Source organism: Dipodomys merriami, unplaced genomic scaffold (assembly GCF_024711535.1).
Source record: "Dipodomys merriami isolate MVZ:Mamm:240054 unplaced genomic scaffold, mDipMer1.0.p SCAF_21, whole genome shotgun sequence".
NCBI lineage: Eukaryota > Metazoa > Chordata > Mammalia > Rodentia > Heteromyidae > Dipodomys > Dipodomys merriami.
In genome coordinates this window covers 25,132,875-25,153,089 of record NW_027203493.1, presented here as the reverse complement: position 1 = coordinate 25,153,089, position 20,215 = coordinate 25,132,875, and the positions used below count along the sequence as shown (strand labels likewise).

The 20,215-nt window shown below is 34.8% G+C and overlaps 1 protein-coding gene across 1 annotated transcript in view; it reads left to right on the top strand.

Moving 5' to 3' along the window:
• The window catches only part of Gas2 (growth arrest specific 2), a 118,456-nt gene that overhangs the window by 9,008 nt on the left and 89,233 nt on the right, over window positions 1-20,215 (top strand). Inside the window, exon 3 of the mRNA XM_070032713.1 lies at window positions 10,317-10,438. Within this exon, the coding sequence (XP_069888814.1) occupies window positions 10,317-10,438 (122 nt within the window). The remainder of the gene's footprint in view (window positions 1-10,316; window positions 10,439-20,215) is intronic.

Genomic DNA, 20,215 nt, shown 5'->3' with positions numbered 1-20,215 from the left:
GTACTTGAAACAGTATGTATGTTGTATTCCCATTTATGTAGTTTAGTGATGTTGTTAACTTAATGTTATAAATAAGTTTATTTGGTTTCCAACAAATAAGTTTGAGTGTATAACAGAATAAAGTATTATTCTGAAAAAGAGTGAGCTCTGGAATAAGAATGGAATGATTCAAATCTCATTTCTACTGTTTTATTATATCATAGTGAGTATCTGATTTTCCTGTGACTCATATTTATAATATGTAATATTAATGCACTATTCATGTTAACCTTAGAGAGTTGTTGGTTGTTAAAGCAGGTAATTACATTTAGAACAAATTAGGGCTCTTAATAGTCAACCAGTAAATAATGATTATACTTATTAAGTTCTAGATATACTCTGCTAGATCATAGAATGGTAAGAATGGTAAGAATGGACATAATACCTGTTTTAAACAGTTTGGATTAGCATTAGCAAAAAACCTCCACAATGAACACTGGAAATGTAATCCAGTACATGGACTTGTTATTAACATTATTTTGATATAGATTGCAGTTAGAATATGAATTGTGATATGACAGCATCAAGTATCAGAGGGCTTAAGGAAACCTTTTTTAAGGTCCATATTAAAAGTGAGATCTGGGAAATGACTAAAAGTTACCCAGACAAAGCATGGAATGAGAATTTTGAGGAGAGGGAAAGAAAAAAATCTAGGAAAAAGCTGGATTGGAAGACAAAAAAGATCATCTCCACAACACAGAATGACAGAGTTGCATGAGGCTTATTAGAGTTCTATCATATAGCACCTTGAATAGCATATTAAAAACGTTATTGTAATTAATGTGATCATTGAGCTGACAGGGAGATATTTGAGGCAGGGGAAAGTATGATTAGTTAAGAGTACATCCTGTCATGGCCCAATGTCCCATGATGGTGCCATGGTGCCATTTAATTTACTGAATGTGATCCTTTACAAAGGAGTTTGATCAACGTGAGCAGCCCATGACAACCTCAAGAATAGGGTCAGTGTGTGTAATGGAAAGATCCTTGGATTAAAAGTCAGGAGACCTGGCTCCTAACCGGGCATCAGGAGACCTGGCTTCTGGCTCTGGCTCTACCACTCAATAGGAAACTTGCCCAAAGTCACTCAGCTATCTTTCTGGGCTCAGTATCCTGAACCATAAAATGAAGGAGTTTGAGTAGATGAGCTCCAATATCCTTTCCTGCTCCAAAAATCTAAGGTTCCAAGAAATCTATCTTTTGAGATCCAGTTTAGGGCAGTTGAGGTCATCAGGATACATAAGTAAACAAAGAAGATTATGTTAAGGAATGACTTCATTTGAAGAATACGATTTTTTTGTTTTAGATTTTAGACATTGTAACACAAATGCAATTAGTGGCTTGTGGAATTTTTTTCAGAAAAAAATTGCCTTAAAGGGCTGGCGCCATGACTCAGGTCTATAATTCTAGCTGCTCGGGTAGCTGAGATTTGAGGATAGTGTTTTGAAGCCATCCTGGACAGGAAAGTCTGTGAGACATTTATCTACAATTAACTACCAAAAGGCCAGAAATAGAGCTGTGGCTCAAGTGATAAGTGCTAACCTCAAGCACAAAAACTCATGGACAATGTCCAGGTCCTGAGTTCAATCCCAGGATCGGTGTAAACCAAAAACAAAAAAGGTCCTATAAGAATATCATTATAATGCTAAGTGTTGATGGCTCACACTTGTAATCCTAGCAATTTAGGAGGCTGAGATCTGAGGATCTCAGTTCAAAGCCAGCCAGGGCAGGAAAGTCTGTGAGACTCTTTTCTCCAATAAACCACCAGAAAACTGGAAGTGGCACTGTGGCTCAAGTGATAGAGCACTTGCCTTGAGCTAAAGAACTAAGGAACAGCGCTAAGGCCGAGTTCAAGACCCACGACTGACAAAAAAAATTAGTATCAATATGTATTGAAGTATCATGTTCATGTTGACTTCATACAAAGAAGGTAGATAACAGCCCCCAACTGTACACTCTTATGGTAACTTAAAAAGTAGTCCAAAAATTGAGATGATTCAGAGATAGGATAATAATTTTACACACTATAGTGTTAATGATATGTTAGTAGATATTTTCGTTACATATTACAGGTATATACAGTGTCCATAGAATTTGAAAATAAAAGTTAACATTTAAAAGGATTTATTATTTTTCATTTTATCAACTTAGAAATGTTTACAGATTTTAATGTGCAATTCTTTCAGGTTACTTTTTTTTTTTTTTTTTTTTTTTTGGTCGGCCATGGGGCTTGAACTCTGGGTCTGGGCTCTGTCCTTCATGTCCTTCAGCTCTTCAGCTCAAGGCGAGCACTCTACCACTTGAGCTACAGCGCCACTTCCGGTTTTCTGGTGGTTTATTGGAGACAGGAGTCTCACGGTCTCTCCTGCCTGGGCTGGCTTTGAACCGCGATCATCAGATCTCAGCCTCCTGAGTAGCTAGGATTACAGGCATGAGCCACCAGCGCCCGGCTCTCAGGTTACTTTTTATGTATTTGAAATTAAGAGAAGTCTTGAAAATCGTATCAAAGTTAATTCTATTTCCATATAAAGTCTCCAATTTATTTCATGAAGAAGTATACATGTGAAATAAAGCTTTTTATGAGGTTTTGCTGTTTTGACATGAGTTCTTGCTTTATCTATGCTTAGTATACTTCTATAAAATGAATTTTTCTTTATATATTTTTTCAGAGGCATATTAATGACTTTTGAATTCAGATATATATGATCTTACATATAAAATGGCAATTGAAAATGTAGCTTGAAGAGAATGCTTAATTTGTATTTGTACTTTTTACAGTGTGGGGGTTTTGAGCTCAGGGTTTTACACTGTAGGAGGCACCCTAATGCCGACACCATACCTCCAGCTCTTTTTATTCTGCTTAGTTTTTAGATACCTTGCTTTTTTGCCATAGCCAGCTGAGACCATGATCCTCCTATTTACACTTCTTACATATATCTAGAATAAAAAGTGCATGCCATCCTACCCAGGTTGTACTGTTGAGATGGGATTTTACAAATTATTTTGCCTAAGCTATACACAAATTGTAATTCTCTACATCTTAGTCTCCTAAATCAGGTGTGAGTCACTGGTGCCTTACTATTTTCAGAATAAAAGTGATGTGATGTGGATAAAAAATATGTTTTGTTCATCCACAAATATTCATATTTATAGCCCAAATGTAGGTAATGTATTATAATTTTCAGGTATTATATATGTGTTTAATCACTAACAAAGATAAATATCTCTTTAGATTTCTAGGCACAGAATTAAAGAAAAAATATTAAGCAGTTAGGTAAGCTAAAATCTATGCATTCTATTGCAAAGTACTGGTTATCCTGTAGAAGGTCAGCTTGCAAAAGTGAAAAAACAGTTGTGGTTGCTGGGATTTATTAAATATTATCTCATGCCAATATGACTCATGAGCAGATCTTTGTCTGATACCATCTAAGAGGAGATGGGTTAGTCTATGACAAACATTCAGAAAAGACTACAAAGGAGTTATGAAGATACTATCATCCTTCCATATAAAACCTATCCTATATTGTGTATATTATTGTCTTTTACACATCAAGTATATGCATTTCAACTTTATTTTAGATCTTCTCTTTTGTTACTTTTGAACTACTGCTTATTTGATTCTTAACTGTTTTTAGGACATGTCAGAACATAAAACGCTTTCTACCAATAAATCTTGGGGAAAATGTAATCATTACAACGTATTATTAAATTAATAGTCTTAGATTATACCAACTACCCATGATCCAAATAGTTAAGGCTCATTATTCAAATTTCATGGTTGCTAATGGGTTTTGTTTTGTTTTGTTTGTCTAGTTCTTTTTGTATATGTTTGCTGGTTGTGGGGCGTGAACTCAGGGCATGGGCACTGTCCTTCAGCTCTTGTGCTCAAGGCTAGTGTTTTGCCACTTGAGCCATGGCTTCACTACCACCAGCTTTTTTGTAGTTAATTAGAGATAAAGGTCTCATGGACTTTCTGTCTGGGTTGGCTTAGGTCTTTGATTCTTAGATCTCAGCCTCCTGAGTAGCTAGGATTACAGGCATGAGCCATGGGCACCCAACTTGCTAATTGAATTTTTAAGGTCATTGTTGGCTTGGTTTTGAAATGACTAGCCTATGATAACTGAGCCCAAATTGTTTATATCACTTGTATTTTTAATGATTTTTAAATGATAGCTAGACTCTATTTTCTGTTTTTTGAGAAGGAAATATTTAAAAATTAACATTATTCGTAGAGATATTTAATCTTTAGGATCAAGCTATATATGCATGGATATACTCAAAGTCTTTATGAATTTAGAAGATAAATTAAAAATTCAGTTATGTTAAATTGATTTTACTAATATTTAGAAAATGAATTACAGCAGTTAAGGTAACAGTGATTTTCTTTATCTTTCCTTCTACCTACATGGTAAAGAAATTAGTTATTCCAACTTAATATGAACAGTTTTTTTTTTGTTTGTGTCTAAAAAATAGCTTCTTCAGCATAATAAATAAGTGCCTATCTATTCAAGTTGCTAATGTCAAGCCTAACTCAAATCTAATATGTTTAGAACAACTTGCCTTCCTTTTTTTTCTTATAGCATTCTATAGCATTCCTCATGTTCTTGGTATGGTCAGGAAAAATTCCTGAGGAAAAGTAGCATCCTCTGCTACTTCAAAAATTCTAAGAATTAAGTTCATGTTCACTAGTGATGTGCTTTACAGACAGTCTTGTCTGTCTTTTTGAGCAGGACCAGATTCATCTTTGTGAGTACAAGGTGGGTCCTTGTGAATAGGTTCTTGCCTAGGGTTTCCTCTCTCAAACCATCAAAACTCAGGCTCAAAAATATCAATAACTTGAGGTGGCAAATGAGCTCTGCTTGAGTTATCTAGTATAGGAAAGAAACTGAGGCGCTAAGTTCAGGGAGGACAGGAGAGAAGTTTGAGAGCACAGTATTTGAGTCATAGTGTTAAGAGATTGAAAATATGCCTGCTTTGTGATATTTTAATCTTTTCTCCAAGTTAGACTGACATTCACTGTCTTCTCTCCAAGCTATTCATTTTCTCAACAGCTTTCCATGAAGTTATCCAGAGAAAATGACAATTGCATTGGGAAAAATTAAATGTGCTTGGCAAATTTCTAATTTATTAAGCACGATAACCCAAAGAAAAGACTCTTTATTTGAAATACCGAGGTCAAGGAGCCAGATTCCTCTATAAACTGTTTGACTTAAGGAAAGTTACTTAATTTATATCTCTCAGGTTCATTATGTATAAAAGAGAAAAATAGAGCCGGGTGTGGGTGGCTCACACCTGTAATCATAGTTATTTAGGAGGCTGAGATCTGAGGATCATTGTTCAAAGCCAGCCTGGGCAGGAAAGCCCTTGAAGCTCTTATCTCCAATAAACCACTCAGAAAACCAGAAGTGGTGCTGTGGCTGAAGTAGTAGAGTGCTTGCCTTGAGCTGAAATGCTGAGGGACAGTGCTCAGGACCAGAGTTCAGGACCCATGACCACCATCAACAACAACTAAAGAACAAAATAGTGTTCACTTCACATTATTATGGGATTTAATATATAAATAGGTATTTTTTGCATTGCACTTGAACCAGTGCCTTTCTAAAGTATTCAAATGTTAAATATGCTTATTAAACATTGTGATGTTTTTGAGAATTCAGCACTGCTAGTTTTCTGAGAAAAGCATTCCTTCTATGCACCGGAAAAGACAAGATAGTTTTTTTTCCCATGTGTGGCTCCTGTGTAAAACATTGGTAAACTTGATGGAAATTATAGCAATTGGTTTTCTGCAACAAATGTACTGGCACATGTTGATTTTAGTTGCCTAGCCAAAATACAAAATAAAATGAGACACTTTGTCCTATCATTGAGGCCTACTAGCTGAAGTGACTAGCCACAGTATTTGATGAAACCTCTGACCTCTGACCTTAGTCATAATGGCACTGATACTGCGATGGACATGTTTTACAATTATAAGTAAAGGAAGTGAAGATACTACTTTGAGACTAGGGTATTTTACATTATCCTTCAAATCAATAGTTTTTACAACCTAGTGATTTTAATAGTCCAAAATGATTTATTTATATCCATCTTTCTCTAAACTTGAAAACAGCATGGAAAGATAGAGCTGAGGGAAAAATAAATAAATTTGTTGCTTCTAATATCACATTGCTGCTGGTATTTATGACATGTGAAATGAGCTAATACAGTTTAAATTACCTTTTTATCTTATTCTGTTTGCTAGATATATTTAATTTTATATGACTTCCACTTGAGAAATTGAAATTTAGTTCTTCACAGGCTGATTTTATATTTTGTTATCATTAAATATAACTAGTTTTATACTTTACTATTTTCTTATAAATGCCATTGGTTATATTAATATCATAAGAGTGAAGTAATATATCATTCCATATAAAGATTATAATTGATTTCTTACAATTATACAGCATAGTTAAAATGTATATTGAATGATTCTTAATGGCTGGATGGAAAATACATTACATGTGAAGTTTATTTTTTTTAAAGCTTCTCAGTCTTGCATTTTTCCTTCATTTGAGGTAGTGCATTTCAACTATAAAGTATATAACAGTTTCTTTTAGCCAAAAACATCACACACCTTTCCAAGCTGTAAAATATACAGAATTGAAAGTTGACACCTAATATATTTTTCATTAGATACAGATGTTCAGTATAAAATTCTTCAAGTGTTCATGAAAAGCAGGGTAACTAAAAAATCTTCAGGTATAAAGCATAAAAATGTTAAAAAAAAAAGAAAAAAAACATACCTTTTGGTAAATTGCTAATGGCTTTTAAATGAAAACTACTTTCTTTTCAAAATTTACAAGTCCTTTTCAGTTTATTATAATTTTCTAGTCACTGAAATTTGCAATAAGAATCTGTTAATTGCCATGGAATTTAATGAAATGAGAGCAAAGTCCTTTTCCAAATGTAAGCTCCTTTATCTTGAAATTTAAACACATTTGAATTAAATCATAATTTTAAGAAATTATTCTAATATTTACTTTTGTTGCCTGTTTACAAACTTTCTTCTTATTAGTAGCAAATGAAAGCCAACATGGTGAATAACACACAATACAATGTTTCGGGCTGGCATTTTCAGGTCTTGAGACATATTTGTGAACTGAGTTGAGCTTCATTCAATTTTGAAATAAAGGTAGTTCTTCATAGAAAAACCTCTGTAGTCAGTTCTCAGCCCTACTGGTGTTTTTCCAACTGCAGAAACTATTTAGGGGCTAAAATGTGAACTATCCAGTAGGGAAAAACAAGAATGTTAAAAAAAAAAGGAAATACTAATGTTCTCTCTTTACCCACTCTTCTCCCCAAAGTGGGAGGAGAAAAAAAAAGATTTTAAACTAATATTTATTTATTGAATATTATTTATTGAATAATATTTATTGAAATCGAAATATGTTACATACTGTCAGTTAAAACAGCTAGTTTATCTGTGGTTCTATTAAAGTGTTCATGGACTCAAGTTCCCTGTGTCTAGCTGAAGGAAAATAATTATGCCTTTGAAAATCTCCATATAAAAGTAGTTCCTCAAAAGACTCCACGTAGAGCTCCCCTATGAACCAGCAATCCCATTTTGGGGCATTTACCCAAATGATCACAAATAAGACCATACTAAAGCTACCAGCACAACTATGTTTATTGCAGTATTATTTACCATAGTTAAGATATGGATCCAACCCAGATGCCCCTCAGTAGATGAATGGATCAAGAAAATGTGGTATATATACACAATGAAATTCTATGCCTCCATCAGAAAGAATGACATTGCCCCATTTGTTAGGAAATGGAAAGAGTTGGAAAAAATTATATGAAGTGAAGTAAGCCAGGCCCAAAGAAACATAGGTCCCAGCGTTTCCCTTATTGGCAATAACTAGTATATGTCTGAGACAAGCAGAAACAGTCAGATAAGTTGATATTAGGCGAAATGAACCCCATGATAAGGACTCAAATGTTTTTTTTTCTTGCTATTGCTTCTAACATATTTATAAGATATTTCTTTGTTGTTTGTATGTCCCTCCCCCACAGTATAACCCCTGTTTCCACTGTATTTGATGTTGGTATAATTTGTGGAGGGGAAGGGAAAAAAAACCAAATTGTTTAAATAGAGATACAGGTGGACCCATTGCAACAATGAGATGTACAAGTCATTATGTTGAAAATGAACTTTACAACTTTGGCTCCGGGACGGGTGGGGGGTGGGGGTGGGGGTGGGGAGATGGGAAGGGATGGGAAGGGGAAACAAAGGAGGAGACAACAATGCTTGATAAGAAATGTACTCATTATCTTGCCCATGTAATTGTAACCCCTCTGTATGGTATTTTCACAATAAATAAAAAAAATAAAAACAACACAATAACAACAGAAGAAAATCTCCATATAAAATTTAGAACACTTCTATGTCTTGTTTTCTTTTATTTGCATACTTTTTTTTACAAAGATAGTATCTGATATTTTGTCCAAGTTTTTAATACTTTATGACTTGTTAGTTCACATATTCACAGAACCCAAGGACTACACGCCTACTATGTGAGGGAGTCAGTGTGCTTACCTCTGTGAGAGATTTTTCATTTTAAGGTAGCTCCCAAGAGTTTTTTAATCAGATCATGGGAGACAAAAAGCTTACAAAAGATGTTGCTTGAAATGGAAGCAAATACTGGACCTATGCCAAAACAACTGATATGCTTGAGAATGATGATACAAAAAAATAAACTAGTGTGCATTAGGAAATTCTCCTTCTGGTACTGTGGAAAAAGCACAGATGTAAGCGGGCCAGGCAGATGAAAAAGGAGGACACTGCAGGCAAGGGCCATGTTAGAGCAAAAGCAGAGCAGGAGAAGCAGAAAGACCCAAGAAGACTAGCAAAGGCAGTGTGTGGACTAGGGGCAGATACAGAGACTGAGGAAGGTTAGATTTGCAAGGTGAGTTTGAAGTAGCCAGGAAAGCCTATGGTTGTTGGGTAAAGTCCATAGATTTCATATTTTTAGTCAGAGGATAAGCTTAGCAACTGGGAATTAAGGTGTCTTGAGTGAAGGATCTTGACCCAGCTAATTTTGCAGTCACTGTCATGTGCATTGGAAAGAAAAGCCAAGGATACAGAAATAGCCATTGCCTTAGCTGCTAGAGGATTAGACACTAGATTATGAACGCTTTTGTGCTGTTGTGTTTTGTTTTTTAGGTTATGAGGGGGAAACAAACAAAATTTGAATTCAACAGTGTAGGAGTTGTGATATTATGAGGGGTAATTAAAAAGAGGTTTTTTGGCCATGAACTTATTGTTTGTATTAATGTCATCTGTATCTTATTCAAGAAAATCAGATAAATAGAATTTAGAGATATGGTTTTGTGCATTGCTCATCCTATTAAAGTTGTCAATATTCCTATTCTATGATAAACCATGGTTTGATATTAAATTATAGTTCCTGATATTCTTCTCAGCAGACATATACCTAACACACAAATGCAAAATCTGATTGGTGGCCAAAGTAACTGAATGAGCTTTTAAGAATGAGAATGGTTTCTGGAGCCCAAATTCACAATCCCTCATCTGGCTGGTTCTCTGAGTTTCATTGGCTGGTTGATTATTTCCTCTGATTAGGTTCTCTGAGTTTCATTGGCTGGTTGATTATTTCCTCTGATTATAAGCAACAGGTTTCTTTTACTCAGGATATCATTTGTCACCGTTAATGTGAAGTGAAAATCTTCTACAGTTAGATTGTATTGTATGAATATAAAATGTTGAGCTTCTTGAAACTTTATGAATTTGTTTTTTTCAAGGTGTCAGTGGCTCATGTCAATTAATCATTGGAGGCTGAGATTTTTGAGATCATGGTTTAAAGCTTGCCAGGCTAGGGAAATGACCATTAGACCCTTTCTCCATGAAAATATAGGCAGGGTGATTCAGCCCTGCTATACCCTGCTATATCCTATACCCTGGAAAGCTAATAGATAGATCTTAGTAAGATACATGTCCAGGCCAGGAACAAGCAAAAATTATCTAAATACAAAAACAAAAAATCAGGGCTGGAGATATGGCTGTGTTAAAAATATTCAGTTAAAAGCAAGGGGACCTTAGTTTAAAAAAAAAAGAAGAAATTCATTTTTCATGTAAGTTTCCATCTCAGCTATGTAATTCAGTGGAAATAGAAATTTTAGTGATGATAATTATGTGAAATATGTTCTTTAGCATGAAACTGACATTTGTTAATGATGATGATTTTTCAATGTTCCTTTCTTTCTGATTTCAGGGAAGGAGATTACAGCTGAAACTTTTATGGAAAAGTTGGACAATGGTGCCTTGCTCTGCCAACTTGCTACAACCATGCAGGAGAAATTTAAAGAGAGCCTAGATGCCAACAAGCCCACGAAGGTAAAGACCTCAATGCAGGGAGCTCTAAGCAGAGGCAGGTAGCATGTCTCACTGCTTAGGAATTCACTCTAGCTTATAATTAATTGTGAATAGATGCATCAGGATTTGTACTTATAACAAAACACAAAAGTACTTCCTAATTAACTAGCACATTTACTCTTTAGTTACACAAATTACATAAACCTTTCAGTAAATTGAATTAAATAAAGAGGTCATGGAAAAGGATTGCATTAAAAGAAGACTGTATAAATTGGTTGAATCTGATGTATTGATTAAAAACAGCATAGAAGTAACGTGTCATCAGGCAATGGATAAAATCTAGCTCAGGAAGTTGCACTGAATAATAAATCTTTGTTTTAAAAAACACATAGCAAAAATATTAGAATAAAATACTTAGAGTGTAACTTTTTGGACCAATTATTTTATTTTTGCTTGCTCAGACTTTCATTTTGTATATTATTTTTGATGTGTGTGTGTGTTTGGGTTTTTTTGGTCAGTTGTGGGTCCTGATCTCCGGGTCTAGGCACTATCCTTGAGCTCTTCAGCTCAAGGCTAACCTCTACCACTTGAGCCGCAGCACCACTTCTGGGGTTTTGGTGGTTAATTGGAGATAAGAGTCTCATGGACTTTCCTGCCTGGGCTGGCTTTGAACTGCAATCCTCAGATCTCAGCCTCCTAAGTAGCTAGTAGTGCCCAGCCCATGTTCCTTTATAGTGATTGTATTATTATAAACACATGATGGAAGTATGATATTTGTTTTCTTTTACTTTTGGTGGTATATGAGTTTTGAAATTAGGACCTAAAACTTAGTAGGAAAGTGTTCTACCTCTTAAGCCATGCCTCAGCCAATTTCAATTGTTTTGCTTTAGTTCCCCCCCCCCCCATATTTTCCTTTGCTAATTTCAGACCTTGAAATTCCTTTCTATGCCTTTCACATAGCTGACACTACAAATGGACCACTATGACAGTTTTGCCAGTTTACTTTTTGAGATAGGGACTCATTAACTTTTGGTCCAAGTTGGCTTTGAACTGTAATTGTCCTATCTCATTCTTCCAAGGGTTCGCATTACAGGTGTGAACCAACATATCTGGTCTAAAAGTTGATGTGCTTTGGGCTTTTTTTTTTAAATACTAGGGCTTGAATTCAGGGCTTTGTGTTTGTTTGGCATGCTTGTTTAACTGAATCTCTACAAACTGGGTCTTGGCCCTGCTTTTGCTGATTATTTTGGAGACAAAGTCACAGCCCTTTCTTTTGGGCTGGCTGCAAGCATCAATCTGACTATCAGTCTCTTGAATATCTAGGATTACAGGTGACAGACATTGGCACTTGGGGAGATTGTTGGTTTTTGAAGTAGACAGACAGATGATGCCATTTCTAATTACTAAACTATAAAGGAAAACAAATCATGAAATGATGGTTAAAATAACATTTAAGACATGTTAAAATAAAATTAGAAACCCACAAATGTTAAATTGTTTCTGCGATTCTGCCAGAAGAGAATAAAAGTGGTGGTAGTGTTGATTGTGGTGGTGGTGGTGTGTGTGTATGTGTGTGATGTGTGGTGGTGATATTTCATATCACTTGTATTTTTTTACATCTTATTATAAAGATGATGCACAGAGTGATTATAGTAACGTAAGTCAGGTAATGAGTACATTTCTTTTTTGTTTTTGTCGGTTGTGGAGCTTGAACTCTGGGCTTGGTAGCTATCCCTCAGCTCTTCAGCTTAAGGCAAGCGCTCTACCACTTGAGCTTCAGCACCACTTCCAGTTTTCTGGTGGTTTATTGGAGATAGGAATGTCACGGTCTTTCCTACCAGGGCTGGCTTTGAACCGCAATCCTCAGATCTCAGCCTCCTGAGTAGCTAGGATTACAGGCATGAGCCACCGGCGCCCAGCTTTACATTTCTTTTTGGATGTCACCGTCATAGCACTTTTAAATGCTGAAAAATAAATACTCAAGCCCTCCAGTTTTTCATCTTATATGCAGCTCTGTAAAATACCAATTAATTCAGTGCTTTCCAAATTTTGCTTGTGCATATTAGAATTCATGATAATCCTTAAAATCTACTAAGTACCAGGTTCGATGTCTAAACATTCTAGTAAATCACAGTGGTCATTTAGACATTTGAGAAAAAAAAAACAAAAAACAAAAAACACCCCTCAGGAGATTGTGACATTCTGCGGAGTTTGTTAGGCATTATGTCCTTCCCGTTATTTCCCCAAACACACAACACTGCTTTTCCTTCCCTTGGATAGATGCAGATTTAAGATGACATGTGTAAGATTTCCTGGTTGTTGAGTGACTAAGCAAGAATTGGACGGTTTTCTATCAGTTCACTTTGGCTAGAAAGACATGAGAAAACTGTGAAAGAGCTTCATATCAAGCTTGTTATTAGAGCACCAATTTATTTTTTGCTGTGATTTCCCATGTAAGGCATCTGACATTCACTTCAGATTACTGATGAGTAAACACAGTACCTAAACAGGATGGCGGATTTGGGAAGAATATTATAAAGCATTAACAAAGGGGAAAAGTTAAGGTAGCTCCACTGTACATGGCCTCAGTTCTGAACCTGTGCTTTTAAGTGCTGGTTGTTGAGGACAAAAAGGCCAAGTCTCAAGGCTAGAATTCCATGACTCCTTCATGGTAAGTGAAAATAATCAATAGTATCCATACTGGTATACATACAGTACTCTGCTTTGGTAAATAAGAATAATTTTTTTCCAAATGGAGTTAACATCTAAACACTATCAAATATAAGAGATCCAATGTATCAGCCATATTCAAATGTTTGAGTCCACCTTACTTGAGTTCTAATTTTGCTTGAATTCTTAATTGGTTATGTCCATAATGTTTATTATACAAAAAGGTTCTTGATAAATGTGACCATTTGGTCACAAAACATGGTCAACAGACAAAAAGGAGACCTTTCAATTAAGAAGAGGAAAATCAGTATTTTGTAAAAGCTCATATTTAGCCAAAGAGCTGTTATGTGCAAAGATACAAATGTTTCCTCCAAATCTCAATGCAAATATGTAAGTGATATGTAGATACATTGTGGGCAAAGATTTTAATAACTGCTTATCTTTGAAATGTTTATTTCAGGGTAATAGAATTCTATAATAAAACATAAAATAAAAGGATGTTTCCTTTCAATCTGAGTAGAACTGCAGTGAGATTTTATTAAACTTGAAATATTTTCTTAGCTCCTAGTCTTTTGTTTAGTTGAAGATAGAGATAAAATTTGATCAAGATAAACTGACTTTAGGACAAAAAGAAGAGCAGACATTTAAAACCCATGATGCTTTACATTTATTGCTCAACAATTCAAATCTGAACTGAGTAGAGACTGATACAATTGTTCTCAGGTGTCTTATCTTCTGCATTATTGGTAGCATTTTTCTATTTCATAAATAACTTTCAGTGACTTGCTTACATCAACATACAATGTGCCTTACATGTGAAAAAGTGTAAAATTTTTCTTTTCTACATTTTATAAGTATCCTTTAAAGATGAAAAGTGAGGTGGCTAATAGCATTACGGCCATAATTGATCATAGACATATTTTTGTCAAATTATCACTTATCCATCTTCTCGCTATAAACAAAAAAGTAATTATGTATGATTTGACACCATTTTGTTATTATTAAAAACAAATATTGTAAACTATTAGATTAGCTAAACCAATGTAGGTAGGATGACACTGATTATTTCCCATTGGTAGGAAGAAATGAAACTTTCAATTGTGCTTAGATAACAATTTAGTTACAACAGTAAATCTTTTCCTTTCCTTTTACTTCACACCCTCTCTACTCCCCTCTTCCTCTTTCTCTTCTTCCTCCGTGCCTTCCTCCCTCTCTCCTTCCCTATTCTTTCCCCTGGATATGGTACAGTGATCTTGGGTTAAGAACCATTATGATAAAGATATTTTAGTTGGTCATTACCTTCTTTGATTTAATAAATCTATGTATTGGGAAATGAAAAAATAGAAGAATTTTAAAAAAACGGCAAATTTATAGGAAACCCTTGGTAATTTTCGTCAAGCAGCTTAAATTTCATCTTCTTATTTCCATAGCAGTATTTTTGTTTTTCCTGACAGTATATTTGGGAACTTTACAGCTGTGTAAACATATTTGAACAAGTAAGTTACACGTTATGTGTGTCAAGTAGCTCTATGCTAAGAATGATTTACAGGTTCTGAACCTTTGAAAGCAAATCTTAATATATGTTACAGAATTTTTATACTCAATACCTTAGCTACAAATCCATGGCTCTTGTATATCCCTCTCTGGTTTTATAAAAATCCTCTAAATACAATGATTCTTTCATTTGCAACCAAAATAGGACACTGGAAAAATAGCTTCTCTAGGTGAGTTAGCAATTTAGCCATTGTATGGTGGGACATTTTTTTTTAACTAGGCAGAGAGGCATTGATGGACTTACAGAATTAGACAGAAGTTGAAAGAAGCCATGTCAGACTATTGTTTATCAACTTAATGTAAAGGCAATTTAATTATTTTATATGCATTACAATATGATAAGTTGTAATTAGATTTAATTATTTTATATGCATTACAATATGATAAGTTGTAATTAACAACTTTAGTTTTCTAGAGTTCATGTTGCTCAATGGCAAAAATCTATTTCTAATCTTCCCAATATCCTATAAGTTAGGAAAACCGAAACAAATACATAGTCCTTGGTTAGATTTTTAAATCTTTTTATTCTTAGTTAATGGACCAAAAGTTGATTTCTCTAATGAAGACTGAGAAAGTGTAACATTTCTGCATGAACTTTTACTGCCTAGTTCAAATTGAGGTCAAATGTACAAGCCCCTTTGTATTGTATATTTTTTTCTCTTTTTTTTCCTACCACCAACATCTTTGATGGTTTGTGTATAAGAATCTCAAACAATAGGATGTCAACACAGTGCTAGACATTCACAGGGTTCAAACTCTTTTTCTTTTAAAATTCCTTTCCATTGATCTCATTTATTTTGAGTCTCTGCCTCAGACATCAGAGTTCCTCTGGGTTCAGAGCTTCCTTTGACTTCAAAGAGCCAGGGTTGGTTAGATCAAGTTTGAACTACATGAAGAAGAAGAAGTATAAAGAAGTTCTGTTACCTACTAGAATGCTACATTATACTCTAAGGAAAGAACTGGACATTCACCACAGAAATGTAAAATCCAATCCTTGTTCAGAGGAAAGAACATCCTAGTCAGATAGAAATACCTGTCGTACATTTGCCCATCAAGAATACTTAGTTCCTTGAGCTGCAATGTAACAATGCTTCAGGATGTTGTACCAATCAAGAATTTAATAAAATATAAAGATTAGTACTTTTATTTTTTTTTAAAAAGAACAAATAGCATTTTTTTGGGGGGGGGTCTGGTCGTGGGGCCTGAACTCTGGGCCTGGGCGCTGTCCCTCAGCTCTTCAGCTCAAGGCTAGCGCTCTACCACTTGAGCCACAGCGCCACTTCCGGCTTTTTTCTTTTTTGCTTATGTGGTGCTGAGGAATCGAACCAAGGGCCTCATGCTTGCAAGGCAAGCACTCTACCACTGAGCCACCTTCCCAGCCCCAAGCCATTTTTTTGTTTTGAGAATGTCTTTTCTGGTTGACTTCAGAGAAACTGAGAGACTTGTGCTTACTGATGATAATTGTGACAACAAGAAAGTATGGTATCAGTAATAAAGGAAAGCTTTTTAAAAATATTTCTTTCATATTTTTTTGTTTATGTGATACTGAGGAATCGATCCCAGGGGCTTCATGGATGCTAGGCAAGCAATCTCCCACTAAGCTACATTCCTAGTCCAAAACAGAAGTTTTTAATGAAAAGGAACTCTTAGCTGTTATTAGGTGGAAGCCACTGATATCTACTTATGTATAGTTGTATATATCTAAAAGAATCTGAACTGGGAGTAAAACTTAGTGGTAGACTGCTTGCCTAGCATATGTGGGGTCCAATGTTTGATACCTAGCAACAATGAAATAGTAATAACATAGTTTTAGTTTCTTCTAAGAAGTACATTGTCCAAAGTGCAAATAGAAAGATAGTATTATTCCAATAGAAAGTGAATCATAATGAGATCAAAATATTAAAGGCAAAATTATTTGAGAACATAATATTTATATTCAATAAATTATTAACAAATGTTTAATAAATTATTTGTTATGCAATAAATTTGCATATCTAATTAAATATTAACATTTAATATGTATAGGTGTTGTTCCTTGGGATTAAAAGGAAAAGGATAAAAAAACATGAAAGTGCTAAATTTCAATTCTTTGAGATTTGCAAATATATATATATATATACTAAAATATGTTTATGTAGAATTAAATTCTCTTATAACATTTACCACTTGGCTAAGTCTTTCATCTCTATGTCAGACAATTACTTTACTGGGTTAGTTTCTTCTTCACCTGGACAATTCTTGGTCTATACTACCTTACAGAGATATGCTCTAAAAAGAACTCAATTCATTCATTTCAATACACGTTGGTATACCAGCAAGACTGAAAGGATAATATGCAACAATTTCAAATGTTTTCACTCACACAAGTATTTACACAGCTATAGCACGCACATATGTATATGGAAAAATGCTTGCAGTTCTTAAAAAATGGGCTTGGTAGGGAATGAATGATATGCTTATGAAATTTACCTAGATTTTTAGGCCTAATTAATCAATCTGTATATGTCACTTCTTCTCAATGACAAAGGAATGCTAGACACAATTAATGCCATATGATCCACACATGGATCATAAATTCATAAAGCTCATAAGTCATGCAGACTAGGTGATAATAGTATTTTGTTGTATAAATTAGTCTAAATTGCACTATAATTGTAGCTAGAAAGAGTGGCATGATATCATTTGTTAAGAAATCAATGTTACTAGTTGGTTCCTACAGCTAGACCCAGAAACAATTTAGTTGTCATACCTTCCTCCTGGGTTTTCATTGATTTATCCTCCACCCTCTAGAATACATGTACGTTATGAAAACATCTAGTCAGTCTACCATTAGTATTGTCCAACATCAAACTAGTGAAATATAATATAGTAGAAATTGACACAATTGGGAAGTAGAAATACCCATCATCTCATATATGTTAGTGGTAAGTTTGGTGTGAAACATATGCAAACCAGCTTTGAAATTTAATTTATTGCAATCAAGAAAATTACAGTTTCTAGACCAACAGATGAATGTTAAATGCCAGAATATTGATTGATATACTTCAATGAAAAAGACCACAACTGCAAACAGTAATTCTGATTGAAATTCTTTTTTCATTATAAACACCCTACTGTCTTCCAACACCCAATGATATTTTATATTTTCTTGGATTGAATAGAAACATAACAGAAATAATTTTCAAAGTTCTGGTCATGAATAGTAGTTTGAATCTGATTTCCTTTCGAAGGTATGAAATATTATTTGGTCCTTTACTACCTAAGATCTTTTCCATGTGTCATGGAAAAAGAATTTCAACAGTTGTTGAAATCCATACTAATTATTCATTCAGATAAGACTACAAAAATAACTTCTGATATAGTAAAATTATGCCTATTTATTATGTAAAGTAGACTTACTTTCTAAAAAAATCTTATTACCTACTCTTTATACAGCAAATCATTTTATAGGAACCAGGAAAATTTACATAAAGATATGAAAAAATTACTGTTATTCCTTCATTCACTCAAACTGACTCTAACTTGGTAACTTGTTTATCAAAAGATTCTATAATATTTTGTTGGTTTTATTATAAGAAACTACTTATGGGGATGGTTTTCAATTAATATTTAAAGGCCATGTGATTAATAAACCAGTTGCATTTCCTGTGGTACAGTTTATTCCCAGATTTGATTGCCCTGTCTTTTCATTCTGGCAGCATTATCTATTTGCAGGTGGAAATTAAGTTTACCAAGTATTCTGCCACCCTTAGAATCCCCATTACAGTAAACATGAAGGTACTTTTTTCTCTCATTCCTTTCTGGAAAAAGAAGTGATTAAAACATTTAGAACTTTTCTTACTAACTTATTCTTCATATCTTAGTTAAAAAAATATTCTCACTGGGTGCTGGTGGCTCACGCCTGTAATCCTAGATATGCAGGAGGCTGAGATCTGAGGGCTGCAGTTCAAAGCCAACCCAGGCAAGAAAGTCTGTGAGACTCTTAACTGCAATTAATCACCAGAACACCAGAAGTGGCACTGTGGCTTAAGTGGTAGAGCATTAGCCTTGAGCTGAAGAGCTTAGGAACAGTGCCCAGGCCCAGAGTTCTAGACCCACGACCAAAAACAAAAACAAAACAAAACAAAACAAAAAAACAAAAAAAAAAAAACGCCAAAAGTCTCATGAACCTCATCGAATGACATGATTGATTACAAATATGTTTAGGTGAAATACATGCTATAGATTGTCCCATTTCTTTCTCTGTATCATACTAAGCCTGTATGTCATTGAGTATAAGATAGCATTACATCTACATTTGCACACTTTCACAGGGTGACCATCCATGCTAGCATGGTACATTCAAAGACTCCTGTTAGTATAATCAGAATTCATTAATTCTGCCTAATTTAAAATTATAGCCTGCTCTTTCTAGATATACACTCCCAGAATCTCTTACATGGATAGAGAGTAATTCTCTACATAAAGTGGTGTTTATATTTTAAACATATATTAAAGCTATGTACCTACTTTGCCAAGAATTTGAGTCTTGCTGTGATATGCAACAAAATCCATCGTGAGTCTGGCTGCAGTGTTTTGACACCTGGTCTAAGTTCTCAGTTGGGGCATAAAACATAGTTTCTTAATTCTGTGGCTGAGATGTTTAAGGACAGAGATAGAATTCCAGGAATGTCCAGAATACTTGGTATAGTTTTCTAATCCTAGTCTAGAGAAAGTAGTGGGAGATTCAGGGAAGGTAATGGTCCTTCCCGTTTATATCGTTGCCTTAGCACACAAAGTGTTCAAAAACTCACTTCATAATAGAACTTGATCAAAGTATAGGACTTAAGCAAAGACCAGGAGCCAGTACCAAAAGTAAATCATATTGCTATCCTTATTCTTTCGGAAACTCTTCAAAACCTAACAGTTCATCTATGAGTAAAACGTGGTCGATTTCTTGGAATTTGACAATATGCTTGTGAATTTCAAGAATTATGTTTGCCAGTAATGATTTGTGAAGCTGAAAGAGATTTTTGAAACTATTAAAGTATGTGTTTCTATTACTCATGCTAGAGGAACAATTCCATAACATTTCTATTCCCACTATATAAATATGTCTATATTTGTGTTTAAAGTGGCATTCTGAAGTATAAAGCCAGAAACTACAGGGAAAAAATAAAGTAGGGTTCTTATGGCAGTTTATAAGAATATGGTGTTTTATATGATTTGTTTTTTTTTTTTTTCTTTTTGGGTCTGGTCGTGGGGCCTGAACTCTAGGCCTGGGCGCTGTCCCTCAGCTCTTCAGCTCAAGGCTAGTGCTCTACCACTTGAGCCACAGTGCCACTTCCGGCTTTTTTCTTTTTGCTTATGTGGTGCTGAAGAATCGAACCCAGGGCCTCAGGCATGCAAGGCAAGCGCTCTACCACTGAGCCACCTTCCCAGCCCCATGATTTGTAATGATTGTATAGTTTACAGTGTGTGTGTGTGTGTGTGTGTATGTGTGTGTGTGTGTGTGTGTGCGTGTGTGTGTGTGTGTGTGTGTGTGTGTGTGTGTGTGTGTGTGTGTGTGCGCTGATCCTGGGTCTTGAACACAGA